General features: G+C 36.5%; 1 protein-coding gene across 1 annotated transcript in view; it reads left to right on the top strand.

The window, feature by feature from the left end:
• RNGTT (RNA guanylyltransferase and 5'-phosphatase) overlaps positions 1-20,761 on the top strand; it is a 172,766-nt gene that overhangs the window by 33,006 nt on the left and 118,999 nt on the right. The window contains exons 9-10 of the mRNA XM_063389629.1: positions 9,849-9,984; positions 16,548-16,619. Coding sequence (XP_063245699.1) covers positions 9,849-9,984; positions 16,548-16,619 — 208 coding nt within the window. The remainder of the gene's footprint in view (positions 1-9,848; positions 9,985-16,547; positions 16,620-20,761) is intronic.

The raw sequence follows: 20,761 nt of genomic DNA, 5'->3' as shown, positions 1-20,761 counted from the left end.
AAGAAGTAGTTGTAAGGGTTTTTCTATTATTATTTGCATGAAATTGTCAAAAATGGGATGACACTTAAAGAAGAGATTTGGAGCCAAACCCCTTACTTTAAGATTAAAGTGACTGTTCTTAGTCCCGTTTTCCAATCTCCACACTGTGTTGTTATGATAAGTTTTTAAGGTCATTGGGGAAAAAACCCCATTTTTTGTTTACATGCCATTGTCCCTTGTGGTCCTTGTTCATAATTATTTTATCTATTCTTTAGGGGAAAACAAGCTCAGGCATTTTAAACTAGTTCTATACATCTGCCTCTGTAGAGGGAAGAATTTTGGTTGAGAATGAGGCTGCAATCCATGCAGAATTTGTTTCACTGACTTTACTTTGAATATTATATCTAAGTGGAGTTAGTTTATATTTTCTCTAGAAACTAAAGTTGTGAAAGTTATTGAAATGGTTGCACTAAGCTTTTACTCCCTTCCAGTCAAGATTAAAAGCTTTAAATAATTAGCTTTTATAAACGACAGTACTACAGTAGTAATTGTTAGGAACATGCAGATTAACTTTGAATGTTTAATGATAACATAATGGCAGAAGCTTCTGCAAAAATGTATTAAGATCACATAAATAGTTCAGGATTAAAACGTATAAAGTGCCTTTCTAATGATTGCTGAAAGGAGCAATTCATAGGTTAAGCACTCTATACAGTATTCCTCTTAATTTTCTAAAAAGCAGATGCCAAATTCATGGTTTTATTTTGTGCATTTAGGTAGGAGAGGAAGAGGAGATGGGATGGGCAGGCAGGAATGATGTGTTTTGACATTAGAGAGTTGGGGGTTCAGGAGCTGTGAGTTGTTACTCACTCTGCATCTTAATAATTGTCCTATACAGTTGTGTTGGCCAGTAAATTTAGGATTATATCACTAATACTTGCCAGTTTTCCACAGCATTAGAACCAAAAATATTGTATGCTCACATGAGTTTTCATTTGAGAGTGTAAAAACAAAACTGATGAATTGAGTTTGGGTTAAGGGCACTTCTGGTTTGTTTGGCATGTCCCCTGGCCCTAGGTAAAGATGTTCTAGCTCAGGGCAAGGAAGGTCTAGGGCAAGGTGGCCTCATGATCTCCACCCGTTGCCCTGTTGTCCTTTTCCCCTGTTTTCCCTACTGGCAGTGAGGGCATGTCTAGGCTTTGGCTGGCAGACTTTGACAGCAGAAGAGGAGCTGTCAGGTTTTGATAGCCAGACTTGTGGGTATTACCAGATGACTCATTCATTTTGTTTGACTATCAATTTTGAACCAGGAGAAATCTCTCTTGATTGGGAGACTGTCAGTCAAATGAGGCAGCATAGAATGTCATGAACTGTTGGACTAATATACTGAAGCACTGGATATGAAAATATGTTTGGTTTTGTGTTTGTTTTTTTGTGGGGGGCTGGTCATGGTGTATTTATGCATTTAATACTAAGGCACATCCCTATCACTTTATTGCTTCTTCATCTTCTGAAATCTTCCTTTTACAGCCATTGAGTCAAGGCAGAGGAATGAATAAATCGGTGTGACAGAACTCGTTATCCATCATTGGATCCAAATTGACTTGAATGCCAAAGAAAGCATTCTTACTCTACATTGTGGTTTCTCATTTATATGTGCTTGCAACACTGTGAGGACTCTGAAAGAAGGGTTTTGTGTCCCTTCCTGAAGTGTTTCAGGAGCACTGCTGATGAGATACTGTACAGAAGTCTATTCTGTGGAGCAGCAGGCCTGATACTTCACAGTTCTGAAGCCTCTTGACAACACATGAAGTTTTATGGTCACAGTTCTGGGCTACCTAACTGATTATTCATATGCAACTATTACAGTATTTAAACGGATTGTAATGTAAGCAAGCTCTTTTGTTTATTTATAAATAGTAAATGCATTAAAATGCTTATTATGTAGCTTGTGCTATGAATTCTAATCTTAGAATATTCAACTGTAGTCCTAAAAGGTTCTAATCAGATCCAGATAAAGGGTGTGCCTGCATGTATATCTGATTTTCAAGCAACCCGTGTCAGTGATTACTGGCTTATTTATTTATTTTCCTTTCTCCCAGCCCACTTTTAATAGTGGAGCAGTACATTCTGTGCTGCTGGTTCTCCTGGGGGGACATTACAGATACATCCATGAAGCGGAACGGCTTATGTTCAGTCAGGGAAGAATGACATTCGCTTTGTGAAGCTGAACTGTACAGATAACTAGGGCATCCCTTTCTCCTGGAGCTGATCTATTCTGTGAGCACAAATGGCAGTTGTGTTCCTGCTGTGGCTTGTGCTGGTGATGCAGGCAGAATTGACCCAGAATACTCTGTGGCATAAATCAGTTCCAAGTTAGAGGGATCTCCTTTTTCAAAGCTGTGTTACTCTTTTTGCGACTGTTCTGTTACGGCCCTCCATGAGAGACATTATGATTCACTTGCCTGGGGAAAGAAGCAATGTAACTACTTGTCATCTAATGCTAAATTAATTTGTTATTCTTTCTTAAATATCTTTTTTAGCCTGTTGCTTCAGGCATGAATTTTACCCTAAACCTCCAAGGTATTTTCAGACAAAGGTTTGTGGAGAGAGATGGAGCCAAAGAAGTTCAAGCAAGCTTGAAAATCTATCTGCAAAAAATAATGAAGATAATAATAATAACAACAACAACAAAAGCAAAAAATTATGGAACAATTCAAGAGTTCTGTCAAGCTTGAGATATAGTTTGTTCCATTAATCTTGCAGCTTTAAAACAGTAATCAGAATGTTATACCATGCAGTTGTTTTTCAGCAGTGTTCCTATTGCTAATTGAGAAATGCACTTAGCATTGTTAAAAACTGGGTGAAACAAAAAGAATCTAGTATTTAAAATTAATCTGTTAGTATGCAAGTTGTTACTGGGTAATATCTTTTCTAGCTTGTTAACAATTCTTTTGTTTTACATCAAACAAATCATGTCGTAATACACTATAAAAGCTCCTCAACAGGTAGTAGTTATAGTTTAATTTACCCTTCATTGCAAGTCAAATAATGATTACAACACAACTTTAAATTTAACCCATAAGGTTTAATATCCTTCTAAAAATAAAGAAACAAAATCCCCACAGCACTCTAACTTAATTAAAACCCTGGGAGACAGACAAGAAAAACACTGTAACTGGATAGTCCTTTTTAACCTTGCTAAATTCTTCATTTTACCACCAGTTTCACAGTCTAATAATATTTTAGATAGAAAATGTAGTTTTACACTGGTTTTGAATTTGCCATCTGAATTTGCCAATTAAATTGATTAAAGCATCTTTTATCTTTGATTTATAAAACAGGAAAAGCTAAAGTTCGAAGTCAGTCTGAACTGCAGAACTTTATTAGGAGAAATTATAGTAGTTTCCACAATTCTTATGCATTTTTCCATGGTACTTAATGTTGCTGTTGTCTCCTTTATTAAAAGACTTCCCAGGTGAGGGTATACCATAAAGTTGTATAATGATGCAACATTATTTCTGTATTTTTTCACTACTCTGTTATCTGACCTAATTATTTGTTTCTACTGATTTGTTTTGTTTGCTTGTTTGGCTGCAGCTGCTGTTCTGTGCTCTCACTGAGCCCTAAAAGAGTAGCTGCTATATGAGCTTTTTCAGCTGACAGTTTATGTAGAGCCTTCTAAGGTGGGGAAGTGTGATCACATCTCTTCCCTTCCTGCCTGTGGTACCTTTTGGATATTCAGACTTGCAGTGTTTGTTGCTGTAGTTTTAAGCATATTGAAGATTTCTGTAGTAAATGTCATCTCCAGATCCACTGCCTCACTTTTGGTGATGTTGAGGGCCATAACAGTCACAAAATTACTCCTCTGGACCTTGCAGTGTCAAGGGGAACAAATGAAAAGGGAAGCTTGCATTTAGAGTTTAAAGGAGAGTGGTGGCAGGCAAGGATAAGGAAAAGATTTTGATGCGTGGGAGGAAACTGATGAGTAGTAAAAATTAAGGAGACTGAAAAGCTGTATAAGCTGTGTGTATCTCTTAACTTCCAGTGGTGACTTGACAAGGTTACTTCATTATCTGGAGTACCACCTCAACAAATCCTGCGGAAATGAAATTCTTTGTTCTCAGATAAGCAGGGTGATTGGTGAAGATCAATTCATCAGTGCCTGGAGATGTTTAGAAGACATGTAGATGTGACACTTTGGGACATGGTTTAGTGGTGGATTTGGCTGTGTTAGGCTTATATTTGGACTCAATTATCCTAAAGGTCTTTTCCACCTGAAATGATGCTGTGAATATCAAAATCAAGCATAGCCCTTCCATTGTGATATATGATCAATAAGACAAGAAAGTTACTTTTTTTCTGTACTAGCATGGAGTCAGGGCAGTGGTATCTTGAACTAATGATTCAGAACATGAGGCTGGATGTTTAAAACCTGATTGCTCATGAAATTAGGTGTTGGTGTAGCAGATGAACTAGGATAACTTTCTTGACTGTAACATAAATATTGGAAAGCATTCATTTTGTTTAGGAAAGATGCAAGGTAAAATATGAGGAGTAACATTTTATTTTCCTAATAACTAAAGGATAAAAAAATGTTACAGAGTTCAGATATTAAAAAAAAAATCACTACAAGATTGTTAAAGAAAACTTCTGGGTTACTACTGAATCTCCTGCAGATGCCTGGTCAGAGTTGTCACAATGAACACACTTGCACATCTAATGCAAGCTGAGTGTCTTGACCTCCATAATAAGAGTTTACCCAAGACAGTTTTGAATCACAGGGGACTGGTCATTTCACCCCATGGAGACACCTTACAATTGTAGAAGTTAACCAGAAGCTGAATTCTACCCTCTTACCAGGGTGGAACATTTTAACAGGTGACAAATCCGGGTGCTTCTGAGTGTAGCAAGAGATATACAGAATACATCTATGTACTAAACACGAGCTTAGTAACAGTATTTTAATACTGGGGAAAAAAAAGGTCTTGATTTTAGAAGCTAAGTTTGGATCAATCAGGCTAAGGCTTTGCTTTAAATTTAAATCATTATGATTATAATGAGACTTAAAAATAGAATGAAAACGCAGGTTTTCTCTTTATTAAATGACAGATTTGGTTGCCCTAAGGGCAGTAGTTAATAGAATTACTCAGAATTACTGTGACTGAGGAACACAGTCTGCAGTATAGATGAGGAATGGGATTTCCTCTGAGTTCAGCCATTTTGTTAGGAGTTCATATGAGGGAAAAATTGTGGTTTTGATCTAGAAAGACTCTTGCTTCTGGACTTTGACAAAATTTCTGTTCATTAGAGAGAGTGAGGCTAAGAAGATTGCTAGAGTTCTAAGGTAGATAAAGAGCAGATTGAAAGAAAATGGCAATGGATGGTTTTGAAAGAAATTGCATAAAAAGGCACAAGTAGAGATCCTGAATATTAATTTTATCATTAAGTATTTTGAAACAGAATCCAAGTATGTTCTGATAAACAAATGAGAGAGATCAGCCACTGAATTCACTCAGGAGCAGAATAATAAGACTGGAAAGATATTTAGTAGTATAAAATGCAAGGTCATGAATGAGAATTATTGGAGCTGGAGGCTGTTAATTGGAAATGACTGTCAGTCACAATCTAAGGGATTTTTTGGTTTAAAGTGCTGTGGAGACTGTTGATGGCATACTTTAACTTAGAAATAAGTGAGAGAAATACAAAGTGTTGGTATAATCAGAGCCGACTAACTTCCAAAGGTCTGTGTGTGTGTTTTTAAAAACACTATTTGGAATTTGGACCATTGCATACATAATTCTGCAGCAGCTTCTGCATGTAGCAAGCAGTGTTTCTTGATGGCTGGTGTGCTGTGTACTCATGCAAATGACATGTGTGCAACTTTGGAGAAGGTGGTTTGTGACACAACTGTCAGTGTGCTGATTAAAAAGACATTGTTTCCTTTTGTTTACGCATTGAAAATAATCTTGTAAGTCTTCTTGTAAGTTCCTGTGTTAGTGTCCCTCTATTTAGGCTCTGTCATCCTTGAAGAGACATCTTTTGAAGCAGCAACCTTTGCCAGCAGCAGTTAATGGAAGAAAGCAAGCTGAGCCTTTCCCATTTATTGGCATATAGGGTGTTTTGCTCCATGTGCCATAGGCCAGCTTCAAACTCTTTAATTTAAACTTACTCTAAATCCAGCACAGTGTGGATTCGGGTCAGGACATGGAACTGCAGCAGCTTAGTGACATAGATAGATGATCTCCTACCGTCAGTGGATAAAGGGCCGTCATTAATTTTCATTCTCCTGGCCATTTCCTCAGTGATGCATCTGGCTAGAAGTTGATGCTTTCTTGTCAGGAGGGAACGGCGGGGTCCAAAGTAAAGCGCTCGTATGACTTGGCCTTGTCTTAGCTGATCCATGTACAGAGTAGTGACACACCCGTGATTTTGAGATGTTGCCAATCATAAAAGGAAATTAAGAAATTGCAAATCATATCTGCAGCAGGGTTTCGTTGTTGCCTCTGTGTCAGTGAGCATATTAGAGATGCTAATTGCTGTTCGGATTTGGGTAATGCTTATTTGTGTGGGAGGGCAGCACTTTCACAAGACTGAATTCCAGGCTGTGTAATGAACTCCCTTCGGAATGGAGAGCTGCTCTGTACGTTGCGCTTAGAGTTGGTGATGGAATTTCTTATGTTTTGCATTCTTTAATGTGATAATACAGACACAGGCATATTTAAAAAGGAAAATGAAAAAAAGGCAGCGACAGCAGCACTGTGTCGAAAGAAATAATCTTCTTTGATATAGCCTGTCTAAAGAAATACTGCAGGGCAAATGAAGCTCCTAGAGGAGCTGAATTTTTAAGCTTCCTTTGAAACAATATTTCTAATCCATTTGCCACTTGTAGATTTTTTTTTTCAGAAAATTACTTGTGTGTTGAGCTCAAGCTCAGAAGATAGGATCTTAAAGTTTGAGGAGGCTGTGTTATATTTTTATGTTATACTTAAAGGTTTTAGAACTCCTATAAAGCACAAAATTAACATATGTAAGCTTACTGCTGAGGTGGTTGCTGTCATTTTGGCTGAGAGAAAGAAGTTAAACATAGACAAAACACATCACAAAATTGAAATTGGAGACAGAACTTCTGTGAATACGTAGTCAATCAATTTTGTGGTAAATATGTTTTGGCAAGCACTTTGCTATGTGTGGTACACCAGTGAGGTACTGTATTGGGGGAGTATTTTCAAATCCAGTTTTATGAATCCTAATAATTTGGATAAAAGGGCAGAGGCCACATGTTTAGTGGGTACAGTGTTGTATTTGGAGATTGGGAAATGCAGTTCTGTTCTTGTGTGTTAATCTCAGTGACAGTAGATTGATGGACCCCAAGTAATTTACCTTATTTTATGCATTAAGTAATATCTTCCTGAAATGTACTTTCAAGTTTAATGATGAAAAATGCTAAACATACACATAAAGGAGAAACCTCCATTTTTAACTTAGGATTTTCAGTGTAGCTCATATCAGCTTGAAGATAGTGTAAAAACCAAAAGGCCACCACCACCACCAAAACAAACTCAACTGAAAATGGAAATGTAATAAAATAATTCTTTTAGCTTGTGTTTGGGGCCCAACTGATATGGATTGCATGATACAGGATATATGTGGAGGCAAATGAGCTTTTGATACAGGTGCCTTTATTTGGGTATGCTAAAAATAATTGATTTCTGAAAAGGAAACTTTATTTGATGGTTGACATTTTTTAAAGTTTAAAAATTAAAGTTATTAATACTCTGGTTGGTTATTTGGAGATCTGTTTGTCTAATGCCAAGAGCTGTCACTCTGCTGATGAAATTTTCATCTTATTTCCTGAATTCCTGTGTTAATAATAATGTCACAATTAGAATTATTAATAGGCTTTGCTTTAGGATCAGAACTGAATGAAAAGTAGCTTCTAACAAAACTTTAGATTACCGTTTCTATGATTAGATATTTTATCTGCTTGTGAGATTAATCTGTATGGACACCCTGACCCTCTATTTGTCAGAATTTCTTGGTTTGTAGTAATTGCACTGACAGTTTTGAGAGATGATGTTTGTAGCTCAAACAGGATTCTCTACTTCCATGTATAGTTTTCAGAGGTGAATGAGCAGTTCTGTTACTGCTCTTATTGCTGCTCTGCCTTTGTTATTTTATTCACTTGTCTGGTTTTACATTCGGATTGAGCCATCTGATGTAGGACCATGTCATCTTGTGTACTTGCCCAGAATCTAAAACAATGGGGCCTGGTTACTAATTGGAGTCCTCACACAATAGAGGTAATTAGTAATAAATGTACAGCTGTAATAGCAAGTAGTGTTGACAGTGGGCAGTGCAATGCATGACAGATAAGTTCCTGTGTTTTTTCTCTAGTGAATGTGTTTGAGAAATCATTGCTCTTCTTTCTTTGCCTTTGTGGTGTTGCCCAGAGGCGTGTTCTCTATTCTGGTGCAAGTGCTTATCTGCTAATACCTTAATTAACTTCTTAAAATATAAATGGCCATGGTACATCAAAATAATATTCAGAAATGTACTGTTCAGCAGTCTATAAGAGTTCTCTTTGAATGCCTGCAGTGTCATCTCAGGAAAACTTTCAACCTGACATTAAGCACATGAACTTTAACTTTTTGAGTGAAGCAAGCAAACAAAAACCCTCAACCAACCAACCAGCTCAAATGCCTGATTAATTGATAAATTCAGTTTCACCAAAACCTTGCCTATCTCTTGCTTCTTGCACATTTTCAATTATTAGCTGCTCATAGAACACTTCTGTTTGTCAGTCCATCCTTTACCTAATTTTTCTGTCTTCTGTTGGTAGTAATTAGAACTTTGATAAATTCTGTTGTTTGGACCACATTCATAGTTTTATTTCAATAATTTACTAAATTGGGAGAGTAGAGGAGATCTAGCCATTCAGCTAAAAAACCCTCAAAAAATCTACTTCCAAAATGAGACATATCTGGATCAGTTTAATGTCTTTCTCAAACAGAGAACTTGTTCAGATTCTAAGCTAGATGGGTATATTACCATGAGACCCAGACAGATGACTCTACATGAAAGTAATTCACTGTCCTGAGATGAGATTTTTGTCTGTCTTCAAACTCAGCACATGCTGTTTCTCAGCATCTCTCTGAAGTAAGATACAGAATCATAGAAATCATAGGATCATAGAATGTTTTGGATTGGATGGAAGGGACCATCCAGATCATCTAGTTATGAAGTAAGATGGCATGTAGAGAGGTATGCTTAGCAAAAACTTTCTTTCCATACAGAATGCCTGTGAAAATTCTCCGTGGGCTTTTAGGGGTCTATTACATGGACTCAGCTGAAGAACTGCAGCCCTGAAGTGTTTGTCCATGTGAAAGGAATATCTGAGGTGTTTCCTGGTTTAACTCCTGTAGCAACTAAGGTCGTGCATCCTGTAACAGGATGAGGGAGAGAATCAGAAGGGTGAAAGTGAGAAAGATCAAGGGTAAAGATAAATGTAAACAAAAGTAAGGAATTTTTACTATTTCCCATTGGCAGGCATGTGTTTAGCCATTTCCAGGAAAGCTGGGCTTCATCATTTACAATGGTGACTTGGGAAGAAAAACACTGTAACTCCAAATGTTCCCTCCTTCCTCCTCCTTTTCCCATTTTTTATTGCTGAGAACATCATATGGTCTAGGATATCCCTTTGGTTAGTTTACAGGTTTAAACTTTTAAATGTAAAAAAATCGTTTTAAAATGTTTTTTTTAAATAATATCTGTCACAATTACTTTTCTTTAACATTTAGTACAAAACAAAACAATAGAGATTTTGAGGATATACCTGTAATTATAATACCTTAACACTGCCTTTGCAGGTACATGATGCTGATTGATGGCAAGAATGAAGTTTATATGATTGATAGAGACAATTCCATTTTTCATGTGTCCAACCTGGAGTTTCCGTTTCGTAAAGATCTTCGCACACATCTAGCAAACACTCTTCTAGATGGGGTAAGGAGCATATTGTATAACCATTGTAACAATTTCAGAGCTATTTGCTTTTGTTCATAAACAGGGCCAAAGTTTTACTCCTGAATTGGTGAATCATAGGATTTCAGGAGGAATATAAGTTCAGTCACTGGCTGAATGTGGGAGTTGCATTTTGTAAGAAATTCCTTACCTACAGAATAGGACTGATGACTGCTCTGGGGGGAGCTGTTTGTCTTTGAAACAAATTAAGGTATTGAGATGACATTCTCTGAATATGAGGAAAAACTTGAAGAGAATCTAAAAAAAATATTGCAGAACTTTCTCTTGCTATGGCTTTATATTTTGAAATAGTAAACATGGTCAGTTTTTTACAGCTTATAGAAATACTTATAAAATTTGATAAAATTTTCTTCATGTTTTGATACACTTTTTGTGAATTGATGTTTTTGTTTCTGTGACCTTTATTTTCAACTGATCTAAGTTTTTGAGTGATTTAGAAATGGCTTAGTTACATTTATTTAAGGCTAAAACATTTCTAAGTTGCTATGCTAATTTAAATTATGTAAACTTGCTAATGAACTTTTTGAGCCAGTTGTAAAACAAGCTGTAAAACATATGGATTTGTGTTTTGGAGGCTGGGCTGGACTATTGGCAAACTTTTCAGAACCATAGCCACAAGAAGAAATGATTTCTTTCTTGACTGTCTTATTTCACATGACCAAGAGAATTCCACTCGCTCTTTCACTAATAGCTCAGTGTAGTTTCCTATTATGTTTCAGTAGTATTGGAGACTCTACATTGCTGTAACTGCTGCTTGATGAAGTATTTTTGTACCTGAGATATCTTCCATATTGATCCTCTGAAGCCTCATGCTTCAGAGTTTACTTTACAGCCATATCGTCTTTATTAACTTTCTTTCCTTTCTCAGGCCCTTGTTGTCAGTATTGTGCTTGAAATGTCACTTCTGGGAGTGATGTGTCTTACTGAACACACACATTTACATGTGAAGCGTGTATAAATTGAATCTGCGAGGATAATTACTGCAAGGAACAATGGATTGTCTTAGGGACAGAGAAGCAGATAATGGAATATTTTCCACCACTTCTGCTTCACTGAAAAATTGAGAGCATAATGCAAGAAATGCCATGCTGTCAGCTCAGAAGTGGTTGCACAAGCTGTCATGTCTGGTAGGAGACTCTTCAGCCAGGCAGCTTCCTAATGATATACATAATATTATTCTTAATGACATACTTTAGGTTCCATACTTTTGAGATAAAAAGCCTGGTCTTGCTGGTTTTTTCCCCTGCTACTTCTAAGGCTCTTGAGAAAGTAATGACTTGCTAGTGTCCATATGGTGCAGTCCTAGGTGTTCTTGAGGGAAATGGCTGCTCTTTCATTTAATGATTCTCTTTATTTCAAAACAGATGTTTTAGTAAAGGTGGCTGATACGTACACAGTGGAAGACAGGGATAGAGATAAGTGCATAATGTAGCTCTGGGGCATGGAAGAAGAGATCTGATGTGCTGTGTTCCCCAGATTTATAGTTTAGGTCTCTTAAGAATAATTAAAGTTCTCTCAGGTACCCAGGGCAGGAACTACAACTTTGCTTAATTTGTTGTTCTGTAAAAGTTTGACTGTTAATAGTGCATTTTGGTGTTTCACTTTATTGGCATAAAATCAGTCTTAGTGTGATTTTACTTGTTTTTTCTTCCCACACTTTTTTTTTAAATAAAGTGAAAAGCAAAATGACATGAAATGAACAACTACTGATTGAATGAAGTACTCTGAGATAAAACAAAGACCTTTCAATGGACAAATACTTTCCATAGTGCAGATTTCTGAATTTGTTTTAAATAAAAAACAAATAAAATAAAAACATACACAGTTAAACAAATTTAAATAATTAATGTTAAATAAAAACAAACAAAGTTAAATAAAAAGCTGTTGCTGGAATATTTTTTTTCCAATTGAAATTCCTTTAACAAGTTTGAGGATAAGATTTGCCTATTAATTGAAGCATCAGAAGAGCTTAAGTTTGTAATTGAATATTTGTTTAATGTTGATGCCAAATGAAAATATCCATGAATGATCCTTCTCTCTAGATATATGCATGATTGATTTTATTTTTTTTTTAAATCCATGGGAAGAAGTTGTCCTTTTCTCTAGTAACATATTTTGCTAGTTAGTGCTCGAAGGGTTGTTGAAGTTTATTCTTTAATTACAGGCTGAAGTAGTTCATACTTACTATCCTTGAAGTAGCTTCTTTCTCTCTTTCAGAGAATGAAAATATAGAATGGGATGGTCCAATTGGTATGGCTTTACAGTATTCTTAAAAGTATGAGAAAAAAGGCAAGAGAAAACAGAAATATGAGTTCCGTGCAGCAAACAACTACTGGGTTTAAGAATACAAAAGATTAATGTCCCCCTAACATTATTTAGAATGACAGTATACATGAAACTTTCATAAAGGCAATTTCCATGCATTCAGGGATCTATTAACTTGCTTTAAGGCCTCTGATGTAAGGCTTTCATGTGGTTGTCTTTGAGAATTTCAGATGCATTTGTGGTTCACTTCAGGCTGAAATTACTTGCAAGCAGTTCTTACGTGATCAGTTACATCCAGGGTGATGACAGATCTGCAACACTCTGTGTTCATCTCCAGCTTTGCAGTTGCAATTGTTCTCCTGTCATGGAAGAAAGTTTTCTGCAAAGCTCATTAAAGCTAATTTAAATTTCACCTACAGGTGACTAGTATGACTTATTCTTTTAGAAGCCGAGTGTTTTGCATCCATAGTGTTATCTGAGGGAATGCATAGTTTTGTTCAAATGTTTTGGCTGTCATGCAAAGAACCGAAACAGCTATTTTCAGGAGCTTTCTTGGCATTCTGCTCAGCTTTGGAACAGTTGAGAAGAAAAGGCAGAGGCATCCTTAGGCATCCTTTGAAATAACTTTCACAGTTTTAAAACAATTTTTAAATTATTTTATTTTTATATGAAATACTGTTTACACTTGAAGACTTAAGAGGGCCGGGAATTTCATAAATGGACAGTTAGATAAAGATTCATTTATGTTTTTGTAGCAGTAGAGACCTTCCTGTTTGTAAGCTGTCTCAAAAATTGCAGAACTTAAAACTTTTTGAGTTTGCAAAAGCTGGTAGAAAATAGATTATGCAAAATAGATTTAAGAAAAAAGGCAAGAAACAAAAACTGTGTTCAATCCTGAAATACAGCAGTGACTAGAATTGTGTTAAAGATAAATGGATAAAAGATTAAGAAAAGGCACAGGAGGAAAAAGAACAACAAACACGTGCATTATTAGATCTGATTCCATACTCTGTGTCAGCCAAAAATACATTCTGCAAGTAGCTGGTAAAATTGGATCCTTTGCTTTGTGATTGAATTTTGGATTATTTTAAGTCCCAGTTACTCTCTAGAGATGTAGTTCAAGGAAAAAAGCCCATGAGTTCTCAGTCCAGCATCATTGTTCTGGTACTTGTCCCGCAAAAAGCTCTTAGCACTGTTGCAGGTGTGGTATACTGAACAACTCTGCAGTGCAACACCGCAGGATTGAGGAGAGTAACAGCAGCACAGTGCTGCCAGATTACATTGCATTAATTGATCACTGGACCGTGTTCTTCAGACCCATGGGTTAAGTAAATACCTAGACCAGTGGCTAATGGGAAAGTGTTAATAGCAGAGATAGTTTTAAAACACACAATACTGGCTGTAAATCTTCATGGAGTCTGTAGAAGGAAACTGCATGGATGCAGGTGTGCTTTATGGATACTTTTATGTTATATTATACGTCATTTCAGTGGATTTGGGTTTACGTTTTTAGTTATCTAAAAATTGGCTTAAATAGAGTCTAAATATAGTATTAGATCATTGCTCAGGTAAGAATGAATGAGTTTAATTGTGGTCATTTCTCAGATACTACATTTTCCTGTCTTCTCTGAAGTTGTCTTGGGGGCTATTCCCTGGTGTATTTCTCAATTCTGGTAATTTTAAGGAAGGTTCTGAAATCAGACTGTAAAATAATGATGTGTTAGAGCATTTCTAATCTGAGCCATTCTTATACTCACTTTATAGTTTTTGCCTTATGACAGTTGTATTGGCGTAACTAATGGAGCAGGGAATGTTGTTGTCGTGATGAAGATGAGCAGTGCAGGAATTTGTCATCTCATCTTCTAAGGCATATTGTGCTATTGTTTTTTGCTCTGGTAGCTGGGATTCACTCAGGTTGTCAAAGAGAACAGGAGGCAGGGGAGGAAGATAAGAAGGGAGGAGATGAGGAAAAAAGACTTATTTGATCAGTAATAGAATAAAAATATTTACATGTCTGAAGTAGAGAAAAAGTTAAAAATAAACACTTCAAAAGATGTTTAAAAACAGTTCTTGGTCCTCTTTGTTGCATTTTATAATCCTTAAACTGAATATGCAGAGATTCAGATTTTTAAAATTAGGCATAAAATCTTGTAATACCAGGCATTGAAATGTTTTCAGGGTTTTGCATACAAATGCTAGCTTTGCATCAAAGCTGAGGTTCTGAATATGCATACTGAGAAAGTGAGTCTTTAAACCCTATGTGCACAATTAAATGTGTTTCAAAAAAGTTGTTTCACCTGCCAGTTCAGTTGAGAGCTAATGAAAAACAACAGCATTCTTTTGTTTCACTATTTCTTTGTTATTTATTTCACCTGATTACTATGAGGAATTTCGAGTGGGGTTTTTTATCCTGTTTTTTTTTCCCCCTTGCATTATATCTTTGCACCCTCATCCAAGTTTGCATATCATGCCTTCTGTCTCTTGAGTCGTACCCATCTGTTCTTGTAGTTAGTTATAAAATTTATTGTCAAGGAAGGCATTGCAGCATTGTGTCTGCTGTTCCTTTGAGAGCTCACCAGTGTCCTACCTAAATATTGGACGCTGGCAGAATGGCATTTGTTACATCACTTCTATGTAGACCTTTTTTACACATGTTATTTGATAGTGCCCATGACTAAATTTTTAGAGGTAAGATATTGCGATATTACAAAGGAACAGTTTTCACTCATTGGATTAATGCTTTTTTAATTTTTATTTTTTTAAAAAAATTATGTGGAATGATGTATAAGGCCAGCTCAGGTAGACATTCGCAACACCTGTGAATGCTGCTCATGGCTTTGAAATCCCAGTGTTCATCTCAGTGTTGTGTTCACAGAAGATGAGATTCCACAATATTAAGTAGGCAACTTAAAATTTCCCAGTGGTTTTTGAGAACAGTGTGTTCATGTCTTCTAGTTTAGTTTTAAATGCTTCAAGCTTTATGTTTGCTAAAAAACCGAATCTATGCTTTTACAACTGAACTGCTTACTTTTTTTTTTCAAAGCAAATTATGGTTAGATGCTAGGTACAATTCAAGAATCTTGTTACTGTTGTACAGACTGAAAAATCAATCTTACATGAGTCAATCAGGTTTTTTTGGGTTTATTTTGTAGTATCTATGGATTCTGAGAGAAATTAAAAGGTTGTAAGACATAAAAATAATAGGACATTAACTAAACAAAATTAATTTGAGTTGATACGATCTTTTTTGAAATAATTCTTGAGCTCTTGATTTTGTTTTCATCATGTCATAGTGAACTGTTTTCATGGTTTTCAATTGTTTTATCTTGTTCGTGTGAATTTGGAATTTTAACTTTTAATTTTTTTTAATAATAAAAAAAAATCTGTAGCTCCTGTAACTTATTAGCCAAGAATCAGGTAGGGGAGGGAGTTATTTCAGAGTTGTCTCTGGAAATGATCTAGCAGTGGTTGTTTGTTACAATTTTCAGTCTTGTTGGTTCCTGAGACTCTATATACTATGTCTAATTCCTGTCATAGGAAGCCTGAATTACAGATGTAAGCACCACCATGTAGGGTATATGTGTTTTTGAATGTACCATTAAGTTCTGGAAACTTTGTGTTTGGATGTTGATCATTAATGTTCTTTTGCTACCTGACCTGTTTTCAGTCTGATTTGCCGGTACATATTGAATGGTAGCTGACTTCATGTGCTGCAGAGAGTGTCGGGGATATTTCTGTCTGAAGGAGCCATCCTGTTTAGTCACAGTGCAATGTTCAAGCAAATTGCAGCTCTCACTGCTGCCTAGGACACTGTTCAAATGAAAAGATCCAACCTAAGTGTAGAAAATGAATGTGAATGCTTATTCTTTACATCCTTGCTGTTGTACTTCTGACTGTGGGCAAGATTTCCAGTAGTGATTCGTTGGCTTAGGATCACAGTTCTTACTGACATTTCTAAAAACTCATTGTTCACTCAAATTTTTTAAAGCTGTGGGGAAACTGATGTATAAATGTTGCAAATCAGAATAGGAAGCCCTAGCACAGCTTCCTGGTGTTTTGTTGAAAGCTTAATGAGAGACCTTTAAGACCACGATAATATTTTTATAAACTTAACCTGATGTAAATTTTTTTTTGTTATAACGATGTGGCCAGTATTTGATTGCTTCATGCCTGCAGGTATATGCACTATGTATAAACATGTTGACATTCTTCTTCTATAGTTATGAAAAAAATGCCAATGCTTTCTCTCTTTTTTTAAGGAAATGATCATCGACAAGGTTAATGGACAGGTTGTCCCTCGGTACTTGATATACGACATTATTAAGTTTAATGTAAGTACTTTCAGTTTTACTGCTTATCGTTAGTTACTAATTCTTACTTCAGTTTTAATCTTATTTATATAAGTAAAAGCTTCAGAGTAAATATAAACACCAAAGGCATTTGAGTATTTTGCATCTTGATAACAAGCAATGCGTCAGAATTTAGACTGAAAACAGCCTTAAAATACATGTTGATTTATTTCCACTTGCTCAAGAAAAAAATGGCCATTTGAAACCATCTGCTAGACACTGTTGGAAAATTTCGCATTTCTGGAGCATGTTTGAATATTTAGGCAGTGAAATCAAGAGGGGATGGAGGAGTTAGCCTGGTGTATTTGTTACCAGAGCTTCACAGTACTTGTTAGGCTGCTCTGTCACCTCTTTCTCAAATCTCTGTTTGAAACCAGGCAGTTGGTCCTCTGCTAAGTCCTCAACAGCAGGGTCTCCCAGTGGCACAGGCTGTAGGGAAAATGTATAATGAGGAAGTATATTGCAGAAGTTGTGGAAAAGAAGAATAGAGTCTAAGAATAAAGTCTTAGTGATCACAAGAAAGAGCTATTAAACAGTACTAGAAATAGGGAACTTGTTTTCTATAAAACCAGCTTTCAAATACAATAAAGGCTGGAATATCACCTAGGGGCTCTTGCTGGTGTCATTACCAGACTTATTTGTTGTTGTTTTCTTCATAGTAGCTCACATAGTATTGTGTTTTGGATTTGCAAATCAGCATGGGGTAGTGCTGATAACACAGGGGTGTTCTCTGTTATTGCTGAGCAGCACTTGCATGGCTTCAAGCCCTTTTCTGTTTTGCCCTGCTGCACCAGTGACTGAGCTTGGGGTGCACAAAGAGTAGGGGAGGGGACACAGCCAGGACAGCTGACTTCTGCTGACAGAAGGGAGTTGGTCACATCCTTGCCATCACATCATATCGCATCCTTGCCATGTGGAGTTGTACTGTGCATATAAAGCTGGGGGAAGATGGATGTTTGTAGTGGTGGCATTTGGATGTTTGTAGTGGTGGCATTTGTCTTCCCAAGTCACCATTATATGTGATGGAGCCCTGCTGCCCTGGGGATGGCTGAACACCTGCCTGCCCACAGGAAGTGGTGAATGACTTCCTTACTTTGCTTTTATTTGCATGTGCAGCTTTTGCTATGACTTTGAAACTCTGTTTATCTCAAACCTTGAGTTGCCTCACTTAGACCCTTTTGATTCTCTTCCCCCATATTATTCCAGGGAAGTGAGTGGCTGTGGAAGGCTTAGCACCTACTGTAGTTAAACCACAACAGTGTGTTAAATTTAGCCAAAATAGCCCATGGAGAGAACACTAGTATCTGGTAATGCTTCTGAAAAAACAAAATTATTGTTTCAGTGCTTCTAATAGGATAAAACCAATATTAGTAAACTGCAGGACATTTCAGCCTTTCTAAACCACAATTGATTCTTCCAGTGTTGAGTAAGGTACTACTCAGCTCAATCACTCAGTGTAAGTGGGAATTGCAAGTGTAGGTATGGTACCAGTCACCAGAAATTACTCAAGTATTCTTGGAAGTGTAGTCATACTGTGGCTTAGGACAGCTGCTTTTTAAAAGGAGTGATTTGTGGGGAAGATGTGTTAGATTAGGACTAGAAGGTTTTTGTTAACACATTTTAATTCTGTATCTGGATGTCCTTTCTCTAGCCTTTTCTGAAAAGTAGGTGTTCGTTTCCTGGATCCCTCCTACCATTAAGACTTTTCCCTAAGCAAGAATTCCATGTACTCCTCTGAAAAATACAGTCTTCTATAACCACTCATGGGTTCTCATTTTTTTTTTACATTTTCTTACCTGCTGCTCCACCTGTGGTTCCATGTTTATTTACCTTCATGTCTTGCCTCGTCTCTGCTCTCCTTTTGAGTCTAACCTGCCATTCACTGCTGTTGCACTTCCTTTGAAGTAAACATGTTAATATAAGAAGTGTACCATCATTCAGTTTGGCATGTGCATGTACTAGCAAAATAACACTTTTCAAAACTCATAATTATTTTGGTTAAGCTTTGTCTTGTAGTGGAATGGGAGGAAGCCCTCATTTGTAGTGAAGTGTCCATACTTAGCATGATGAATCCCACCTGGCAAATGGGAAAAATGATCAGTAGATTTCCAGAGGATTCTCAGTGTTTAGGAAAAGTCTGCTTTTGAGCAGTGTTTGATTTTGTTTGTTTTTTTCTGTGCCGTGGGAATGAGAAAGAGGAGCTAGTTACTATGTAATACCTTTTTAAAGTCAAGGACAAATTAAGATAATGTTATCAGTATGAGTGCAAGCAGGGCTTTAGCTGCAAGAAGTCATTAGCAGTGGCCCTACTATAAAGATTAAAAAGCACAGCTGTTTTTAGGTTAATTTTAGAAGCTTAATTATAAAAATGGGCACCCAAGGATATTTGGCTTGGCAAGAAATGATCAACAGAATTTTATCACCAAGAGAGGTAAATATAATGTAACTTGTAAATGGCAAGAAAAAGTAAGTTCCTATTTAAGTTGTGTAAGTTAGGTTTTTATTCATTTTTTTTGTTCATTTTTTTTTGCAGATCTTCAAATAAAATAATTACACAAAGTTCACTTTTGCTGCTGCTCAAAACCAGAACATTCCTCCCTGCCTTCCAAACAAATCCTCACTCCAAAAATTCCCCAAAGCAGAGGTTGCTCTGGAATCTGGCATTGTTTGCTTTGCTATGGAAAGTAGTTGAGTCGTGAAGGTGAATGATGGAGTTACTGTACTTGCTTTCCATCATGAGTTACAAGATTTGCAGCATGTCCCTTGTCTCACCCCCCACATGACTCAGCTTACTCTGCTCTTGGAGATGCAGCTTTGCAGCTGGGGAAATGCACATTCAAACCCTGTTGATAAACACCTTTGCTCAGCCCAACCTCAAGTTTTAGTCAGGTCTCGTGAACTAAGATATTTTTATCTGAGCTTATTGTCAAATGCATGACCTATTTTTCCAGCTGAGCACTGCAGAGTTTTCTGGCTTTGTCAGAATATTCTCTCTGAAATATTGCATTCATAATGCAGAGAAAGTGAGTGGATAAGGACTTGCTTGTTACAAATTTTAATCCGTGTTGTTATCGGTGAGGCTTATTGTTACTTACTTTTTGATTTTGCTGTAGCGTGTCAGGAATAAACTAGAGCAGCATTCTAGAAAGAAACAAAGGAATCTAAGAGAATAGACTGATTGACATACATAGTGTGTATTTGGCTCTAGGTGTCTATACAGAAAAGTCTTAGGAGGAAGGAAACATAAAAAATTGAGTTTCTTTGATTGGGAGAAATCTATAAGTGAATTCTTAAGTAAAACATGTCAATTGTTTTGGTTGTCTCTTTACATGATAGGGTTTGTATTGAATTCTGATGCTTATCATGTATAGCTGCTGCAAAAGTCTGTCTTCAAGGATGCTGATGGAATCCTTTGACTATTTCTTTTAGTTACTGTTTCTGTGACATCTAGTTTCTAAAAGCTTGTAACACATCCCATTTTGTTGCAAGAGATGTTTGTGTCAAGAAAAACAAGTGATTCTTCAGATTTAAAAAGATCTTTTTATTGTAATTTTCTTCAGTCTGAGGCATGGTGTTGATTGTTATTAATAGCAACTCAAAATATGACATTGCTGTCTCACTGCTTTCATCTCTCCTGCTAAAGTCAAATTTATAGAAAGAATGCTGTATCCTAGTGAAATAAGCATGCCTCTCGACCTTTGTGAGCTCCACACACAAAAAATCTGGATTTTTTCATATTACTCTGAATATAAATGGACCCAACATTCCTTATGGTGTTTAGTCTTAATGAGTACAGAGCTAAATCCCTACAGTACTTGTTGCTTTTCAGATTCTTGATTTGTATCTGTATGTAGTTGAGTTCATCATTATAGTAACTGCAGATGTATAGCTAGAATTTCTAATTTGGGGGATTATTCTAACATAACAAAGGAAGCTGACAGTAGAATAACTAATAGCCACGGAAGCAAATGCAGGCAAACCGAAATCCCTTTTCATCTGAAACAGTCCACAAAAGAATGTGTATTCATTCTCCAGTCATCTTGGAGACAGCTCTTCCTGAAAAACCTTGTTTTTTCTTAGGTAATGTTGAGTAGCTACTTGTAAATGTATGGACACTAAACATT

The sequence above is a fragment of the Prinia subflava genome, chromosome 2, assembly GCF_021018805.1.
Source record: "Prinia subflava isolate CZ2003 ecotype Zambia chromosome 2, Cam_Psub_1.2, whole genome shotgun sequence".
Classification (NCBI taxonomy): Eukaryota; Metazoa; Chordata; class Aves; order Passeriformes; family Cisticolidae; genus Prinia; species Prinia subflava.
The sequence above is the reverse complement of the archived record's forward strand: the minus strand, read 5'-3'. Positions and strand labels throughout refer to the sequence as shown.